This window comes from Chelmon rostratus, chromosome 5, assembly GCF_017976325.1.
Source record: "Chelmon rostratus isolate fCheRos1 chromosome 5, fCheRos1.pri, whole genome shotgun sequence".
Lineage (NCBI taxonomy): Eukaryota > Metazoa > Chordata > Actinopteri > Chaetodontiformes > Chaetodontidae > Chelmon > Chelmon rostratus.
In genome coordinates, this window is record NC_055662.1 from 14,786,666 (window position 1) to 14,802,297 (window position 15,632).

The following is a 15,632-nucleotide window of genomic DNA, read 5'->3' on the forward strand; positions in this document are numbered from 1 at the left end:
ACAATATAGAATGAAATGTTTCACTGTGCTCTTTTAAAACTATGAAGGACATATGCACGATATGGGGGCTTGACAGATGGCTTTGTGTCTTTGTTTGCTGTTTACTATATACATAGGAAGGAATACGAGTAGACTTACTGTTGTTGGTCCTTTGTGGCTGTGCAGTGACCCTGCTGCTGAAGGGGTGGATGGAGTCAGTCAGAGGCCGGGGGCAGCCGTGGTTGTTACTGCAGTTTGGGTATGTGAGACCATCCGGAGGGTGTTTGCTGTGTGCCTGGCTCAGCAGGGTGTTCAGGCTGTTGTAGAGGCTGGCACTGAGGCCGAGGTTAGCGGTGTAGCCGGAGCTGTGCAGAGGGCCGTCGTGGTTCTTCCTCGGCGCAGAGAGCAGGCGCTGGTGCTGGTTGTTGTTGGCGGGCTGGTGGAGGTGGTTCTGCTGCAGGGAAGCCAGTAAAGCTGCTTCGTTTTCGTACACTGAGCAGTTACCATCCAGGCTGCTTGAGCGGCTATGGCTGGACACCTGGGACAACACAAAAAAAGCAGAAAAGACATTTTATCTCCACACCGCTCACTCTCTCCATCACTGCACCTCTACCTTCCTGCCTCTGCTCCCCTTTCTTACCTTGTATCCATCCAGTGGTATCGTAACAGGCAGGCTGCTCTGGCGGCTGTGTCTCCAGCTCTGCAGCAGCCTCTGCTGGGCTTCAATCTTCTCCTTCTCCCTCTCCACACTCCTTTGGCCCTCCCTCAGTCGATCCAGATTTTGATGATACTCCAGCAGCTGAGCCTCCAGCTCCTCGCGCTCGCAGCGCAGACGCTCGGCCTCCAGAAGGCACTGCTGCTCCCGCTGCTCCAGCACACTCTCCTGCTCACTCTGAAACCGCAAAAGGTACTTCAGCTTCTCATTATCTCTTCCTGTAGCTATGATAGAGTGATTTGACACTACCATTTCTGTCACTGAGGCTTTAAGACTTCATCACTTCAACAGTGTGTTTAACAGACTGACAATATAATAATAATGAACTTCACAAAAAGCATCTATGGATGGGATTTAGAGATGAATTAAAAGGGAAATGTATTGCATGTGTTGATGCAGTATATGGCATTGTGATATTGTTATGCTACACCTCCATAGTGAGCGTGTTAGAGTATGACAAAAAAACAACAAAGAGCTGACACCGACATTAGATGAGCGGAGGCTCCAATTCGCTCACCAACAGTGGCCTTAACAAATTGTACTGCTACCACATGATACAATTTATGTGAGGAATTATATAGAGAGTATATACAGTATATACACATTCTTAGAAACCAGTTAGCTTCATGTACAGGCAGAAATTCCCACCTTGTTCAAAGGAAAACGGAAGTTACAACATTTCATCAGAAAATTACATCTGAACTTTACTGCGACTCAAGAACTGTACTGCGACGACCTCATTCATAGGTCACGGGTGTTGTTCATATGTGACAGCCTCCACTTTTTATTTTGCTGAAAGTATGATCTGTCTGACTGTCTAAATTCATTCCATTATTCAGTCAAGGGTGCGTTTTTTTTTACTTTTTACCTTTATCAGTGTGAGGCTTACCTGTTGTTTCTCTCTGGCCAAACACTCTTTGTCCCAGCGTTGCTGCTCCTGTTTCAGCTTCACATGAAGCTTCTGCACCTCAACCACCTCTTCTTTCTTCCTCTCTAAACCCTTCTTTTCTACTTCCTCTTTCTTCTTATCCATGCTCCTCTGCTTCTCCTGCTCCTGGATAGCAACAGAAACCGTTTTAATCTTTTCTGTCGATATTTTAAAAAGAGGCAACTAAATTCTAGTCTAACTGTCTCAAAATGCTGGCACTGAACACTGAGGGCCTACATGAATATCAGGTGATAGATACCAGACTGCTTTGGATGGAAGTGAGGGTCCGGAGCTGAGGTCTTTCTCCCTCCTGGAGAAGGAGCTTCTGGACTTCATGGCAGCTGTCCTGCAGGGTTACAGCAGCCTGCCAAGACAAGACAAAATCTACTAAAGTCTTTCTAGCAACACTTAATATTAAGATAAACATGTTCATCATTAACTATTTTCTTGTTAGCATGCATATTAATAGTTGACTCTTTATAGTCATTATAAAACACTTATTTTATATAACACCATATACGACCAATACACATTTTCACTCAATAACCTCCTAATTGCTGCTTATTGATAGTGAGTAGGGAAGTTATTGCATATTAATTATAATAATCATGCAACCCTAACCCTTAATAACCATAACCTTAGAACCCCCAGAATAAGTGTGTGTGTTTGCTGTTGAGCTGAATAACATCCTGAGTGTTTTGCTCTTTAATACACTTAATACATTTTTAATGCAATAAAAACAAGAGTAATGATAAAAAGATTCAATAACGGAATCTAACAAAATTACCAACCTAAGTCTTACAGGCATGTTTATTATAATTTTGTATTTATGCGCAGAATAACAAGTTTTTAATGTTTAATGAAGGATTAACGTGTGCATTTATTCACAGATGCTGAAACTTGTGTGTTCTCTCACCTGCAGACTATAGAGAAGCTGAGTCAGACTCTGGACGCTCTCTGCCACCTACAGAAAACTGTGTTAGTATGGGAGAACAGTGATGCACATTTATTTCATGAATAAACATCGCTCATGAACTGCAGTGGTTGAACCTTTAACAACGTCCCTTTGGTGTCTCCTCTTCGCAGCTCGATAGCAGAGCTCCAAAGCACGCCGTCCAGCCCCGTCAGCTCGCTGTCTGATCCAAGAGAGGTGGAGCTCATACTGAGTGTGCTCAGATAATCCGCTGTAGCAACAAGAACATAAAGCAGGAAAAGAAGAAAATCGTGGTTCACCCACACCGGTCTACTTCGGGACTTATATCAAATGAATTGCACGGTACATCAGTGACTCACGTTCAGTGGGAGACTCCTGGATGCTGCTGCCGTGGCTGTTGTAGTTGCAGCCCTCCGGTCCGAGGACCGGAGAACTCTGACTTTGAACTGAAAGGCCATCACGTGCCTGCAGAATGGTCATCAGGTTCTCTGCTGCAGAAGAATCAAATATCTGTCAAAACTCCTGATTATTCTGTGTCTGTTTTCCAAATATCAACAATATGAGATTGGGCTGAGCTGTGCAAGGAAGTCACCAAACTCAACATACACATTAGAATTGTAAAGGTACATGTTGTCCAGCCCCAAAAGACCTTTTTCAACGGGGGATCTTGCAAGGCAATACTAAATAGGATGCAGCCCTTATTAATGTTTCTAAATACTGCTGTGCTTTTTTTCTGGCATGACATGTTTAAAATGTCTGATGTGAAAAGAGTCTGAACTGGAGACTGAAGGAGATGTCAATAAAGCACAGTCTGCACACAGCAACATAGTCCTGAAGAGTAATATAAATAGCAATGGCACCAGTGTTGGTGTATTGTGGCTATTCACCAGGGACCTTAAGTCATGGATACAATTTGCTTAAGATACACAGGGCCTCATTTTAGCGAGCACACTGCATATAAAAGTGTTTGATAAAGTGTGTCCCAAATATAGATTTTATGTAGGCTGATCACCAAAATAGATCTGCCCCCACCCAACAGACTTTCTGGTATTTTAAAGCTGAAAGTGATGACTGATAAGTCTGCCAGAATGGTGCAGTCATGTTCATTTTTTATGTCGGTCCTAATCATTGTGATCAAGTGCTCGTGACACATGTTCTTATACTGATGCATGACTGCAGCCCACACCAGCAATTTTTTTTTACCTTCTCTGAGTGCAGCTTTGAGCAGTGAGGAGGCCTGTCGTGGTGTCTCACTGTCGACGTCCGGTTGTACCAGCAGGTGGCGATGTGGCACAGGTTCTGGCGAGCGGAGGGTTAACTCCGTGAGCTCGGCATAAAGCTGTAACTTCTCCTCCAGGCTGTTGCAGATTCGCTGGTCCTGACCCAACAACGCCTCTACACAAAACAAACACAAAGAAGAGAATGACGATGATGATGATGATGAGGATGACGAGCAGATAAAACGTGCAGGTGGGCATGTAAATGTTTTCTCACCTTGGAATTTGGTGATCTTCTGAACCCTCACTTCAGCCACTCGCCTGGCCTCCTCTGTCTCAGCACTTCGCTCCTCCTCCTCCTCCTCCTCAGGACAACTGCCAGGTAGACCAGTAGGTTAGCCAATGAGTAACACACACATATGTGCACATTAACCAGACACACACACACATACACGCAGGCAGATTCTGAATAGAAGCTCTGACATACGAACGCCCACACAGATAAACACTGCAGACTTGATTTGACACACACACACACCTCTCTACAGCTTGTCGTATGTGCTTCATCCACGCATTCCTCTCATCTCGGGTGGTGGTGTGAACTTCATACATCTCCGGCCCCACTGAGGAGGCGGAGATAAGGAACATCCCTCTCTCCTCATTGGCTACTTCTCTAACAATGAGCTTCTGCAGAGGGATTACAGGAGGTTTCTGGTCCTGAAAAAGCAGATAAAACACACAAACATGCGTTAACTGATGGAGAGAAATGAACAGGCAGACGGACAAGTTGTCTCTGATTTCGAAGTGTTCTTCAGGTCGTAGCTTACCACCGCGGCAAATATGAAGCGCTGGTCTTTCTCTTGTAGGAAAACTAGAACGTCTGTGAGCAGGAGGGCCAAGGTGTCTGAAAACAGAAGAGCAGAAACACATGCAGACTGGTTGTCTGTTAAATTCAAAAGATCTTTGGGCACAGATGATCTCACACACACCTTTGAGACGTCCCGTGGCAGTCTTCCAGAAGACCAGCCCCTTGTGCTGCAGATCCCTGTGTTTGCTATGCAGGTCCTGTTTGCGAAACACCTTGCCGTTCTTTAGCTTGGCGAAGCTTTTGTTCTCCAGCCGAGCCAGCACTTCCTGCAGCTCCTGACACTTCTCGTACTTACTCACAGTCAAGTCCACTGTGGTGATGATGTCGCGGATCTGAGCCAGGGCACTTGACAGGTCAGTGTGTTCCTGGCTTCCCTCTGTGGGGTAAAGAGGTCACATTAAAATAATATTTTACCCTGTGCAAAACACTGTTTTCCAATTAGACAGCGCTCAGCTCAGACATTTAGGCTTCAGTAGTGCAGCAAATATTTGGACCATGTTGCAAATTTTACAATATGTTTTGATTGAAAGAATGGTAGGATAGGATATTTAATACGTTAACCTCCTTTTTTAAACAAGATACACTGACCCTCCCTGAACACACCATGGCAGGTGATGTGTTCACAGTCCTTACAATGCATCAACCATCCTGCAGGGTAATCCATATTTGTGAAAAACAAAAGGAGCAAGCAAAAGAGAAAGAAAAAAGCAAATCTCCATCAACAATCAAATGCTTTCATCCAGTGGGTAATTCCCTGCGACTCTCATTCCAAGCAGAACTTTTTCACAGACTCCCTCATCGTAAATTTAATCTAGTTTCAGGAAAAACATTACGTCCTCCAGCCAAGCAGCAGCAGCAGCAGATGGGCGGGTGGTGGATTGCCAGACCACCAAAACTGTCCTACGGGCCAAAAGCAGTGCGAATGTAATGATGTCAAACTGGTTTGTTTCATCTTCTGTGTAAAATAAAGCTATAAATGGGCAATGTCACCCTAAGACCCTCACAGATGCATGCCATGTGACAGATTCTTGACGAACATTTTGCTTCGTAAGAACATAAAAATGTCTCTTTGTGTTGTTGCTTCCACAGAACATGAAGACACTTCAGAGTTACATGTATTTGTGGTTTTGATTAGGACACAGTAGAGCTGACCTACCCTGAGTGTACTGTAATATCCTCTCCAGCAGCACTGGGTACTTGGTGATGCGTTGAGTGACCAGCAGGATGAATTCAGGCACTTCTCTCCGTCTGACCAGAGAGTTATTGCTCTGTTGCTGTGAGCAGAGAGGTAAACACCAACATGAAGACCTCATCAAACAAGACATTTTCTATAAAACCCTTATTTAAAAGGCACACGAGGTGTGGTTACAGGAGCTTACTTTGACAAAGTTTTGGAGTTTTTTGTTTTGTTGCTGCAGCTCTTTGAAGACACTGACTGCCTCTGTGTGATGGCTGCAGAATTCTCCGTACACCTGCTTCATCTTCTCAGCATTTTCATCTGAGAACTGAAAAAAAAAGCCATAAGAGACCAACTACAGACCATGCATCTGTGTGTGTTTATGCGCCTGAATGCATCTTCGCCAACCTGCTGAAGCAGTACATCTCCGATCTGACGGATGAGGTAATTTCGGGGGTTCTCAGGTTGGGTTGCAGCCTGTCGGCGCTCCTGCAGCGCTCCAAACAGGTTTCTGTGAAAGAGCAGCAGGGGGTCCAAGCAGGGGAAGATCCGGGCCACACAGTCCCAGTCCAGCTGTAGCTCCTCCACCATGCCTCTCCTGAACACCTCCGACATGACCGTCAGGGCTTGGATGTGGTGCAGCTCTGTCTGCATCAGCTCTATATAAGGGTGGTGATAGTGATTAATGGTCACTTGAAGTAACCTGACTATTGAAAAGGTGATTATTTTGCTCCACCCACTAAGGTTTAGCTCAACCAATAAGATCTGTTTTGGCATTAAATACACAGTATGCATATTGCATAATGCTCACATAAAATATATATTAAGAGGAGGTGCCCCACCATAAATAACATCCTGTCGTTTAACGGTGCCCCTGTCGTGCTGCCTGCAAAACTCCAGACTGACCGCCAGACTCCACGACTCCACCTCAAGTCCCAGCAGGTCAGCTGACAGGTCGCTCAGTAGAGAGGCGTCAACTGTATCTGCAGGAACAAAACAACCTCTACAGTAAATATCTATCTTACGTTTGTGTGGGTGTGACAGATTATGACGCAAGTTCATCTTCCTCACCCTGCACGGTGATTGGCGGCTCGGCCGACGGGGGAGTCGCTGTGACCGGTGTTCCCTCATCAGACAACGAGCTGTTGGTGCAAGCTGTCACACTGCACTCACTGTCCACCCCTGCTGCATCACTCAGCCGTCTGCGCAGAAACAAAACCAGTTAAAGTGAATCCAGGCATTTAGAAGCAAATTCTGGACGAACATTAATGTAAAGGGTTTAATGCAGTTATATTCAACATGGGACCAATTCAAATATCATTCTGATACACTGGTCCATTTACAGTAGCAACAATGTCATCCTACCTGCTGTCTATAGAGATGGAGAGGCTTTTGGGGAGCGGAGCGACTGTTTCTCTCTTCTCTCTGGTCATTGTGGGAAGTGAAGAGGAAGAGGAGAACATGGAGGCTGGGGAGCTGTCTTTCACAGAGTCTGGAGAAGAGACCGGGACAATGAGCAGGAACAGGAATCAGTCACACCTTGGAGGCCTTCCCATTCCACAAATAAATACTTCACATGTCTGTTTTGTGTTCCGATGCTTTGCTTGTATTAATGCAGTCACTGACTGTAACAGTAACTGCATTTCTCATCCCTCATTGTTTAACTGGGCACGCAATCTGCAGTGGTGACGACATGTTCAAGTAACTGAAGCTGACTGTGTTTGACCTTGACACCTTGGTCGGACATCAAACACTCAGTGAAGACACGCAGCATCACATCAACAAATACAATGATCCTGTCAGCGCAGGAGAAACACTCAACCTTTGTACTCATGCACAAACACACACATAAACATGATCCAGGCCAGATCCCCCACGGAGGCAGATTAAAATTTAACTTGTTTTACCAGGGAAAGAACAACAGGGAAGAGTGGGGGATGGCTTTCTTAATCTGCTACAGGAGAAACGAGGGAGGACAGGTAAAAACTTAATCAAAGACCACGGGTGGACAGTATGGGGGGGGGGTTACTCACTCTGTGGGAGAGACAAGGTCTTGCTTTTCATCAGCACCGCATTCCTCTCCTGCAGCTTCTGGAGAAACACATAATCACATCAACATCAACAGCTGTAAATCATAGAGTTTGTGCTTTAAATATCAGCTTGTAACAAAAACACATTAATCGATACTGGAGACAATTTATGCCAACATAAAAACAATAAAGAGGCCTGCCTGCCCAGATATTCTTGTTCTAAATCATCATTTGTGATGTTCAACACATTCCAGGAGGTCCTTTGTCACCGAGTGTTGGAATTTACTCTTCCTGTTGTACCCACTTCCTCTCTGCCTCAGTAACTGATTTATGTCTTGCTTTGGCATCTCGCCTTTATTGGACAACAGAGCAGAGTGTGACAGGAAACAGAGAGAGAGGGAGACGCAGGGGATGACCTGCAACTAAAGCTTTGATTTGAACTGGGGATGCTGCTGCCACACAGTCAGCTGATTGTTACAGATTTCGTACATTTCCCAAGAAGGATTTCGACAGGCCGAAGAGATCATATGATCGCATGATATGAACTTACTGGATTCAGAAGAGCGGAGAGGTTAATGAAAGCAGCAGCTGTGGCATAGTAACAACATGAGTGCGACAGATTTTCAGTTCAGAAAGTGTTAAATGCCTGTTTAGGCAGTAAAGGGTTCTCCAGTGATGGAGTACTTCCTGCCTAAAGATCTGGAGGATGTGTAAGAGGCCATTTTTAAAAGGAATGTTCGAAATTGAAGCAGTACAAACCAAGATATTCTGACTTTTAGTCCCTAGTATAGATCAAGCTCTAACAATGCTAATTCCTACATTTCCCATAATGCATTCTACAGCATCGTTAGACTCTATCTGCTAGACATTTGGAGTCTCCAAGCTCAAGCAGAGAAATGATAATTTTCTCTGACATTTATGGTGAATTTTTCCTTTAAAGTAACATTTTAAATCATTCATTCCTCTTTTTTTCTGAGCACAAATGAAGTGTGTGATGTTTGCGGTTACCTTTCCACAGGCTGCGACAGCCTCTCTGCAGTTTTTATGGACATTCAGGTAACAGTCTACGGACAAAGGCAGATGAAACCAAGTTAATTTCATCAGTTAAGTGATAACAGCAAAATGAGCACATCTCTGAATTTGGTGCCCAGATGGCTGTCAAGCCGCCCCGCTCCTCGCGATCGATGTTGACTTGGAGAGAGGAAGAAAACTGACTTCACGTCAAAACATCAAGGAAGCACGTGAGAGGAGATTTACAGAAATCCTAAACAGTTCAGCCACCACAGACACAAAAACAACAACAGCACTGAGAGTAGAGCACTCACTGGAGCACTGCAGCAGCTCTTTCCCAGAAACAGACTTATCGCAGGCCACACAGAGAGCAGGGCCAGATGGAGACACAGGAACAAACTGGTGTCCATTAGTGGCTCCTGACTTGTCCTTCCCCTCCTTTCCCTCCTTCACCTCCTTCCCCTTCACCTGAAACACGAGTAGATATTTTAAACTCACTCGTTCGGCTGACGTTTACTGCAGTTAACGCCACAATATCGTGTAAACCTCCAAAGCAGAAATGACTGGGAGCAGCGGGCTGAATATGGTGGTCGTCTTGTTGCTGAAACACACCTGTTAAAGTGGAGCTAGTTGAGATAAAGGGGCCTCTGAGTGAGATTGTCTGTTTACTTTGTTAAGGTCCATGGAGACTGGCTGCTGCTGAGGTGCTTCATCGTTAGGGGGGCATCAGGGGGATTCCTGTGTCTGTCTGTGTGTGTGTGTGTGTGTGTGTGTGTGTGTGATAGCGCTTTGTTTATTTTCTTATCAAACTTTACAAGGAAGTCTCAGAGCGTGTTTGTTTTTTGACCGCTCATGTGCATCGCGTGTCTGCACATACGTGGAAACATGTTCTTGAACATGCGCGCACGTGTTTATGAGATTGAGAGTATACTATGGAATGTGTTTTGGTTGCTCATGCTGTGTGGAGGGGGGTCTGCGCATTATGTAAGAGGATATTTTCACTGTGTCCCGTTGCTAAGGCCTAAGGAGAGGGAATTTTCTCCCTCGCCAAATAAAGGCACCGTGCACAGACAATGGCTCCCCAGCGCAGGAATCCTGACCTGGCCTGTCTGAGAGGTGCTAAAACTTTTACTACACTACTTTGGGACGCATTTAAGCTCTGGCTTTGTTTTTAATAAAGATCATCTGTAGGGATTCAATCGCGTAGGTGCAATCTTAGCCAGCAGGAATCATATTTTCCACTGTGCTGCCTCACCTTGGTTTTGTTGCGAGTGCTGGACATCCTGCTCTTGAGGAAGCTGAAGGTCCGGCTGACTTTGTACTTCTCCGACTCGACCTTAGACGGGATTATGTATTTGTCCCACTCCTCATCCTCGATCCTGTTTCAGCGAGAACAGTAAAGTCAGCAGTCATCACAGCTTCCATTGTTTTGGCCCTCAGAAGACTGCAGCATTCAAGGCCAACATGCACACTCCTTAGAAACTAATCGTTATATGAGTACTTTCAATATACTGGAGTTGGATAATGAGGTGCATTGGTATCATGCTGGAATGAAAGAATGTCCAGACAGTCTTCCAGGACCCCTGGTCTACAGACTATTACTCTTAACAACATGCTTGGCATGCTTGGAAGTCACTATGGACTCTAGTGGATACTATTTATAGTGTGGCCTTGCCAAGATACAATTAATAATGTGTCAACTACTGACAGCAACTTCTGCTGGTTACATTACACATTCTGTGTGAAAGGCAACAATGACAGAACATAAAGAAGAGAAACATGCAATGTCACATCAAACCTAACACCGTGACCCAACATAACAAGTGTTAATATGATCTACTTCTGAGGGTTCATACATGACCAAATACAGCTGCAAAGAATCCATGTGGTTAATGGGTGAGTGGGGGAATGGTTTTACGACGGAGGTTAGAATGAGTTAAGGCACTCATGCATGGCTGCGAGGCCACTTTGGTGGAAACATACTCTTTGAGGAACTCTGTGAGGGTGAGATGTTGGAGCGAAGCGCTGCTCTCCTCCTCTGCTGACTGGGCCCGCTTACGGAAACCCAAAACCCTGCATGGATATAACACACCTCAGACCGGGTTGCTGCGTTTGGGCTCAAATGTTAATAATGTGATTAAATATTAGAGTCTAAAAAACATTTCTGGGCTGAATACAGTGTGTATGGAAAACACAGATAACTACAGGTTTTACATGTGGATAGTCACAGGGATGTTTGTGCTACAGACTTGTTTAGCAAACCATAAAATATATTAGCAAACGCTGAAGACAGAGGCGACATCCACATTTTGTAAGCTTTAGATGAAAACTGGTGTGAACGGTCAGCGAGTCTGATCAGGTTTGTGTTGTGAGTATCGTGGCATTAATACAATCTATTCTAATACAACAATCTGATGGTCTGATATGATGATCTAATTGGCTAATATGATCTTCTAAAATGTTTCCTCTGTTAGCAATGCATGGTTATTAGCCAACAAACTGGATTAGCGCATGATAAATGTATGAGGCAGTGAGATGAAATCAGCTGTAAAATGAATATGGATTGTAGCACTTATGAAATGAAAATAAGACAAGCACAATTTTTCACATGGCAGGATTATAAAGCGAGTGTTAACTCAGTCCACTTGTTAAGATCTGTCCAGAACACAGACTGCAATATGAACATACTACAAATGAAGTATCACTGATGTGGTCTAGACATCGGTTGGATGTTTCTGAGGTCTAGAATCCAGGAAAGTCATGAGTTTTGCTGTTTACTCAGGGTTATTTTGAGGTTGCAATCAGAGCGTATTCTGGCTCCGGCCTTGCAACAGGAAGTATGTCACATCCTGCACATTTAGACCCCGACCACAGGTTTTATACAGGAGATACACATGCAAACACACACATACACACAAACACACACACTCAAGCAGGCCCATCTAAGCCAATCTCTACCCGCTGTTCAACAATGATGCCTAAAAAGGGGAGGAACATGTGGGTGCTGAGCACAGTCGAGCGTATTGCTTCTGGGCTCACGACATGGCACAGTGGTTTTACCTCTTTTCTCTGGGAGTCTCAGTCAAGCTGAATGCTCTCTGCTCTGTAAGGTAGAGTAAGAAGGATAGGCAAATGAGTAAATCAGAAATACGTGTCAATGAGACATCATAACAGATTAGAAGGGAAGCGGCCAAGTTATAAACCATCACCCCCCGATCAGAATTGAGTTAGGAAGCAAATACAAGAATCCCTGAAACAATCTGGACCAAGCAGAGCCCTACAGAGAGAGAACAAAGAAGGCTCAAGAGTTTGGTCTTGAAAAACCAGATGACACCGAAGATGGAAAATCAAAACCAAGAGGGAAACAAAGTACGTATCCAAATCGAAGCAAAACAGAAACCCTTGGAGGCTCTATGAGAGTTAGGCAGAGAATATTTTTCCAAAGCCTCAGGACATTGAAAAATACACTGTCTTAAAGACTTGTCTACTTGTCAGTCATTATATAAAAAAGTGTGTGGATGACTTTTTTATTCCTAAGGAAAAAAGGTCTTAACATCAGGCTTTGGAGAAAGTCTGCTCTTGATCGCCCAGCAATTCAAAATATTTTTTTTTTCTTTGAGACAGCGGGTTGTGCGTTGCACATTACGAGTGCTGCACTCACCACCAAACACAAAATCTCACCACAGATACAGAGCTGCACAACTGGGGCCACAATGAGAAACATTGTTTTGCACAGTTGTGTGATCAGAATATCTGGGGTAATCATTTTCAAACGCTCCAGTTTTTCCATCTTGTAAAAATATACTTTTAAATTACACCAGGTCAGAAAAGTATAAAAACACCAGATAGGCTTTATAATCATGATAACCTCCAGTTTATCCCACGGTTCACCAGAAAGAGCAGAGAGACACAGTGGAATTCATTCACAGGCCAACCAGCAGCGTATAAGTCGCTGCTTCTCACGTTGCTCTTGTACTTACTGACTTGGTTGAGACGAGAGAGGGATTTAGAGAGAGATAAAGCTTGAAGTACAGAACGGCTGCTGCTGAATTCACCATCTACACAGGACAAAGCACGGCCTTTATGCTGCGCACTCGCATGTGCAATCAAAGCAGAGCTGACACTAAACACACTATTTAGAGGTACAGTTGATTTATGACACCTGTCGGCTCTTCCCCACGTTAGACATGTGGCACATGTGTCCGTTCAGCTGGCTCCTGGGAACAGAGAGGTCATGGGGCAAAGGGGTCAAAGTTCACCTACCTTCTGCCAGGTCACCGATGGTTGCGTCTCGATTTAGCAGCGGCCGTGACTGCTTCGCCTTGGGGGAGGAGTAGGAGTAGGAGCGCAGTCGAACCTCGGCCTCCTCTGGGTTCTGGGTGTGGAAGCAGATCAGAGGGAACGGATCAGGGAGAGCAATAGGCAGAACAGATTTCCGGCATGTATGTGACTCTTTGTTCACATTATTGAGCTGCTGACAGTCTGGCCTTATCAACCGATAATTGTCTGTAAGACAGGCTGTGTCTGTTGCAGTGCTTTACTTCGCTTTTGCTGTATCACATGAGTTTTTAGTGTTTTATTGTGCTTGTAGCGCATTTTGACAATAAAATCTGCCGCCAGAAATCTTTTAATTGGCAACAATAAGTGAGAGAACGACATATCAGGTTCACATCACAGTGGAAAAAGGCCCTAGTAGGAATATGGTTATTAGAGTGAGTTAGGTTAAAGGTTAAACAGGTAAGTATAACATAATAGGACATAGCTTACAAAGAAATATAAAGAAGTTAGAGAACCAGGTTGTCTCAGGCGACATGAGATTCCACATGCGTGGAGAAAAGGGCTGTAGCCGGATATTTAATACAACACATTTATTGAGGGTGTACCTTGGTGGACTGTTGCGTGCTGTCAGAGTGTGTGCTGTTAAAGTCTGGTGAGGTGTCGAAAGAGTCCCTCTCCTCTCCTGAGCTGGACTGCAGGATGGACTGCTGCTTTGAAGACGAGCAGGGGTACGAATGTCCCAGTAGGTCCTCTTCTCCACTGTCACACTCAAGACTAGGACTATTTACACACACCCACGCACAGATGCAAACACAAAATTCATTGGACTGTTGCTACTGCAGTCTAAATGATTTCATTAAGCTGGGCTTCAAAACTCCTGCTGACTGCCAAAAGTGATATGTAAGTTTGATTATGATGCCTCCAACTGTCCCGTTGGGGAGGTGTCAGATTTAAGGCCTAAACTCGGCCACGCTACAAGATATCGTGCAGGACTCTGTGTCCATGACGACCATGATTTTGCACAGATAAGTGAAAATCACTATGGGCAGTCATCATGGCCCAATCCAGGCTGTAATCAGGCTTTAAACTGCATTTTGCCAGCTTCAGTGCTCACAGAGGAGATCCTGCAGCACTGAGGAAGCTGGAAGGAATGTTCAGCAACTTCAATACACAAACAGCTCAATTGTGTCCAGGCTTCCTGTCACTTTCCGCACCTTCGCTGACTACAATCACTGCACAAAGTCTCAGAAAATGCTGTTGCTGAAATTCCAAACAGATGATGCTTGGTTGTCTCAGTTAGTCACGGCCATGTTTTCGATTCTTGTCAACAAGATAACGCAACAAAATTCTAAATGGGTGCAACGATTTTGAGTGTTTATTCTCCCACTTTAACATAAGAAAACTCAACCAGATGTGAGGCAGTGACATTAAAATTTCTGCAATTAAGTATAACAGTTCACACTTTCAGTGCCTTTCATTTTTTTTATCCAATAATTCACAGCAAAAGCGTCCTACCTCAGGCCCCGGCTCGCCTCCGTCAAGCTGCATCCTCTGCGATTCAAAGCAGGAGAAACTGGCAGGCACGGCTGCGCCAGACGCCTCTGTGCTCCCTCGAACAAGCGGAAGGGGGAAGCCAGCGGGGAGGAAGGAAAAGACGGGGAGGAAGCAAAGGGAGAGGGGGGAGAGACGCGAGGGGATGGCTCCCTCTGACTCTGCGGGCCGGGGCCTGTACGTGGTGAGGATGGGTGCTGGTTCTGGGAGCGGCTCCTTGAATCAGGGGGTGTCATGGAGAAGGAGTCCCAGCGTGGGCTGCCAACACGGGGCGCAGAGCTCACCTCCTCCTCCTCCCCTGGAGAGCGGTATTTAATGTCAGCGTCATCCACCTGGAACAGAAGAGAGAGAGAGTGAAGGAAGCATTCCACGGGCTAATTTGTAGCTGCTGTAATGGAACATTTTACATCATGTGAGTCTGTTTTAGCTTAATGTTATAAACTATCTGACTGATGTACAGGATATATTTCAGCCTACACTGCATAGAAAGAAGCACTAATTTCAGCCAGACTCACCTGGTCCACCAGCATAGTGTTGGCATACACGCGGTCTTTGCCATGTATCATCGCCGACAGCCTGGCAGCTGCAGCCAGAGTCGGGGACGAGGCCTGGCTCTCCCTTATGGACTGGCTTTTCTCTACATAGGTGGGGGTGGGGGGAGCCACAGAAAGAGAGAGAGAGAGAGAGAGAGGGGGGATTTTTCAATATTACATTTGGTTTCCACAGCAACGCCTAATAACTTCTCACAAACACGGGAAGTGACATAGACATCCTGGCAGTTGCATGTCATTGTTCAGGACCAACAATCTCTAGTATGAGTGTGTGTGTGTGTGCGCGTGTGGCTCTGTGCGCGCACACTAACACACACACACGTGAATGGGCGTGCATGGAGTGGCGAGTGGGCATCTGCAGGCATGTTTCTTCCCCACCCTGCCTTCGATACG

The 15,632-nt window shown here is 45.2% G+C and overlaps 1 protein-coding gene across 1 annotated transcript in view; it reads right to left on the minus strand.

Annotated features, from left to right (window-relative positions):
• Window positions 1-15,632, minus strand: part of LOC121606408 (rho guanine nucleotide exchange factor 28-like) — a 35,928-nt gene that overhangs the window by 1,137 nt on the left and 19,159 nt on the right. The window contains exons 10-38 of the mRNA XM_041936714.1: window positions 15,204-15,325; window positions 14,653-15,020; window positions 13,743-13,917; window positions 13,123-13,234; window positions 12,840-12,917; window positions 11,920-11,962; window positions 10,843-10,932; window positions 10,115-10,238; window positions 9,174-9,327; window positions 8,857-8,912; window positions 7,852-7,909; window positions 7,184-7,310; window positions 6,890-7,020; window positions 6,661-6,801; window positions 6,227-6,477; window positions 6,021-6,146; window positions 5,798-5,915; window positions 4,763-5,017; window positions 4,601-4,677; window positions 4,312-4,490; window positions 4,051-4,148; window positions 3,760-3,951; window positions 2,916-3,047; window positions 2,673-2,806; window positions 2,539-2,586; window positions 1,882-1,986; window positions 1,584-1,748; window positions 620-871; window positions 139-517 (exon numbers count right to left, since the gene is read on the minus strand). Coding sequence (XP_041792648.1) covers window positions 139-517; window positions 620-871; window positions 1,584-1,748; window positions 1,882-1,986; window positions 2,539-2,586; window positions 2,673-2,806; window positions 2,916-3,047; window positions 3,760-3,951; window positions 4,051-4,148; window positions 4,312-4,490; window positions 4,601-4,677; window positions 4,763-5,017; window positions 5,798-5,915; window positions 6,021-6,146; window positions 6,227-6,477; window positions 6,661-6,801; window positions 6,890-7,020; window positions 7,184-7,310; window positions 7,852-7,909; window positions 8,857-8,912; window positions 9,174-9,327; window positions 10,115-10,238; window positions 10,843-10,932; window positions 11,920-11,962; window positions 12,840-12,917; window positions 13,123-13,234; window positions 13,743-13,917; window positions 14,653-15,020; window positions 15,204-15,325 — 4,290 coding nt within the window. The remainder of the gene's footprint in view (window positions 1-138; window positions 518-619; window positions 872-1,583; window positions 1,749-1,881; window positions 1,987-2,538; window positions 2,587-2,672; window positions 2,807-2,915; window positions 3,048-3,759; window positions 3,952-4,050; window positions 4,149-4,311; window positions 4,491-4,600; window positions 4,678-4,762; window positions 5,018-5,797; window positions 5,916-6,020; window positions 6,147-6,226; window positions 6,478-6,660; window positions 6,802-6,889; window positions 7,021-7,183; window positions 7,311-7,851; window positions 7,910-8,856; window positions 8,913-9,173; window positions 9,328-10,114; window positions 10,239-10,842; window positions 10,933-11,919; window positions 11,963-12,839; window positions 12,918-13,122; window positions 13,235-13,742; window positions 13,918-14,652; window positions 15,021-15,203; window positions 15,326-15,632) is intronic.